This window comes from Rattus rattus, chromosome 1, assembly GCF_011064425.1.
Source record: "Rattus rattus isolate New Zealand chromosome 1, Rrattus_CSIRO_v1, whole genome shotgun sequence".
NCBI lineage: Eukaryota > Metazoa > Chordata > Mammalia > Rodentia > Muridae > Rattus > Rattus rattus.
In genome coordinates this window covers 168,809,792-168,812,452 of record NC_046154.1, presented here as the reverse complement: position 1 = coordinate 168,812,452, position 2,661 = coordinate 168,809,792, and the positions used below count along the sequence as shown (strand labels likewise).

The 2,661-nt window shown below is 45.4% G+C and overlaps 1 protein-coding gene across 1 annotated transcript in view; it reads left to right on the top strand.

The window, feature by feature from the left end:
* The first annotated feature begins 371 nt into the window (after positions 1-371).
* Actr6 (actin related protein 6) overlaps positions 372-2,661 on the top strand; it is a 20,615-nt gene continuing 18,325 nt past the window's right edge. The window contains exon 1 of the mRNA XM_032911139.1: positions 372-502. Within this exon, the coding sequence (XP_032767030.1) occupies positions 435-502 (68 nt within the window). The 5' untranslated portion in view covers positions 372-434. The remainder of the gene's footprint in view (positions 503-2,661) is intronic.

Here is a 2,661-nt window from a genome sequence, read left to right as displayed (position 1 = left end):
CTATAACCTGATGACGAGTGCCAAGAAATGAAGGTGAGACTGAAGAGATCTCGTATCCAGTTACTTGATGCATATGGTTTTGTACTCAATTCTTCAAGGCTAGGAGCAGCGTCTTAACAACTCTAATCGGATACACGCTCACAAAAAGCTTTCATTAGCCAATGAGCGCAGTAAAGAAAAATAAGAGAGAGAAAGTACTTAGCAGTTTCTACTATGGAATGTCGCTGCCACCGAAAAACGATGCGTTTGAAAATTGGATACAAGGACTGGAAAAGCTGCTCCGCTGCTTGACTTCCGGCGTACTCCGTTGTCTGGGTAACCGGAAGCTTTCGGTAGGCCACGCCCACATAAACCATAGAGTACCGGAAGAAACCTGTGCAGAGGAGATCCAAACAGTGGAAAAGCGGCCCCGCTGCGGTGTGGTGGGTCCAGAGATGACGACCTTAGTTCTGGATAACGGGGCTTACAACGCCAAAATCGGTTACAGCCATGACAGTGTCTCGTAAGTGGTCTTCGTCCCCGAGGGACAGGATGCGTGCGCATTGTGGTTTGACAGCTTTGCTTTCCGACTTGAATGATCCTCAAACGCCATCGCCTGGCTCCAGCCTCGGTCCAGGGATGCTCATTTTCAGGCTGGGTTGGTTGGTTGGTTTGATGCTTTGAATTGAAATTGGTTTTGATTTTTGTTTGAGGCCGCGGGGCTCCGGAAGTGGAATATATGTTTCGTTTGGTAACAGGAAATAGGCTTCTCGTGATTGACTGAAGGGACCAAAGTTTATGAAATTTCAGAAATAGTGGGCAACGTTTTTGGGCAACGTTCGCCTATTGGGGGAACACAATTATAGGTTTTCATCAGATCCTCAAAAGGTTCGATGGCTCTCCCCAACCTCCCAAATAGTAAAACCCACATTATTAGAATCCAGGTAGTTTGAAGGCATTGGACAACCAACTTGAATACCCTGGTTGGTAAAATCAGGAACGTTACAGTGGCATCTTAAGATGTGTTTTGTAAAATGTATGTTTGAATAAATAGTAGACTTTTCTCGGTACTAGAACTGAGACCTAGGACCTTGTATAGGTAAGTAGCACCTTCCCACAGAACTACACGTCCCCCTCCCCCACTCCAGCTGCCTTGTAGCACCACGTGTAATCCAGGATGATCTTAAACTTCAAATCCTCCGGCCTCCACTTCTTCCTGATTACCAGGGTTACAGCTGAGGGCCACTACTTCAGGATTCAGTGGGCATTTGACTGATTTTTTTTGAAATGCTAGGTGTTGAACTCTTGTACAGTGAGCAAGCACGCTATTACTTAGCCCAGCCAATCTCACAGCTTTAGTGGTGATGGAAGCCATTTATTAAAATAAGGCTTCCACATAAGATTTTTTTTTTTTTTTTCAGTAAGAACCAGGTACATGGGCCTGGAGAGATGGCTCAACCAGCCAGCCCTTTCTGCTCTTAAAGAGGACCGAGGTTCAATTCTCAGCACCTACATGGCGGCTAACAACTGTCTGTAGCTCCAGTCCTAAGAAAGCCTCACACCCACTTCTGGCCTCTCTTGGCACCTGGCGTGCACACACACACACACACACACACACACACACACACACACGGTGCACAGACATATATGCAGAAAAAATAGCTATGCACATAAATAAATATGTAAATAAATACACAGATGCATGTAATAAATACAGAACAGAGTGTTTTGTTTTTAATGTGCTGGTGAATGAATCAAGGGCTTGCGTAGCCCATGTTAGGAAAGTGTTGTACTACGGAACTAGAGCCTCCACCTCCTTGTAGTTCTTTACTGACAGTGTCTTACACTGTGGCACCAGCTGGCCATTGAGTAGCCTAAGCTGGCCTCAAACTCATGTCAATCCACCTGTCTCAGCCTCCTGCATGCTGGAATTCTAAGCATGACCCACCACCTGGCTACCTTTATCTCTTGTTTTTTTTTTTTCTTTTCTTTTTTTTCGGAGCTGGGGACCGAACCCAGGGCCTTGCGCTTGCTAGGCAAGCGCTCTACCATTGAGCTAAATCCCCAACCCCACTTTATCTCTTGTTAAAGATAGAAATCAAGGCCCACAGCCAGACTTCACATAGAGAGTGAGAGACCTTGAACATTCAGCCCTAAATGGGTTGTCTCCAGCAAATCCTTCCACTCAGAGCTTAGGGACCCCTATGGAAGAGGAGGCAGAAAGAATATAAGAACCAGAAGGACGGAAGGCACCAAGATAACAAGGCCCTTTAAATCCATGTGAGCAAAGGTCCTGAACTCACAGAGACTGAAGCAACATGCACAGGGCCTGCATGCTTATATTATGGCTTCCAGCTTGGTGCTTTTATGGGGTTCCTGAGTGCGAATGAGTAGGTCTCTTTTCCTTCTTGTCCAGCTTCAATGGGGGTAGTTTGTGGTTTATCTTATTATATTTTATTTTGTTATATTCTTTTCAAAAAAATGAGTGAGTGAATGAATGAATGAATGAATGAAACCTAGTCAGTAGAGTAAAGGTTAACAACTGAATTATCATTTATACCTGCTGGGAAAGGGAGAGTAAGTTTCCTCCAATCAAGTGACGCACCCACTCCAGGACAGGCCTCATGCTCAGGTGTAGTTGATCAACATACAGTGGACTCCACAGGCAGCGTTGGGGTGTGC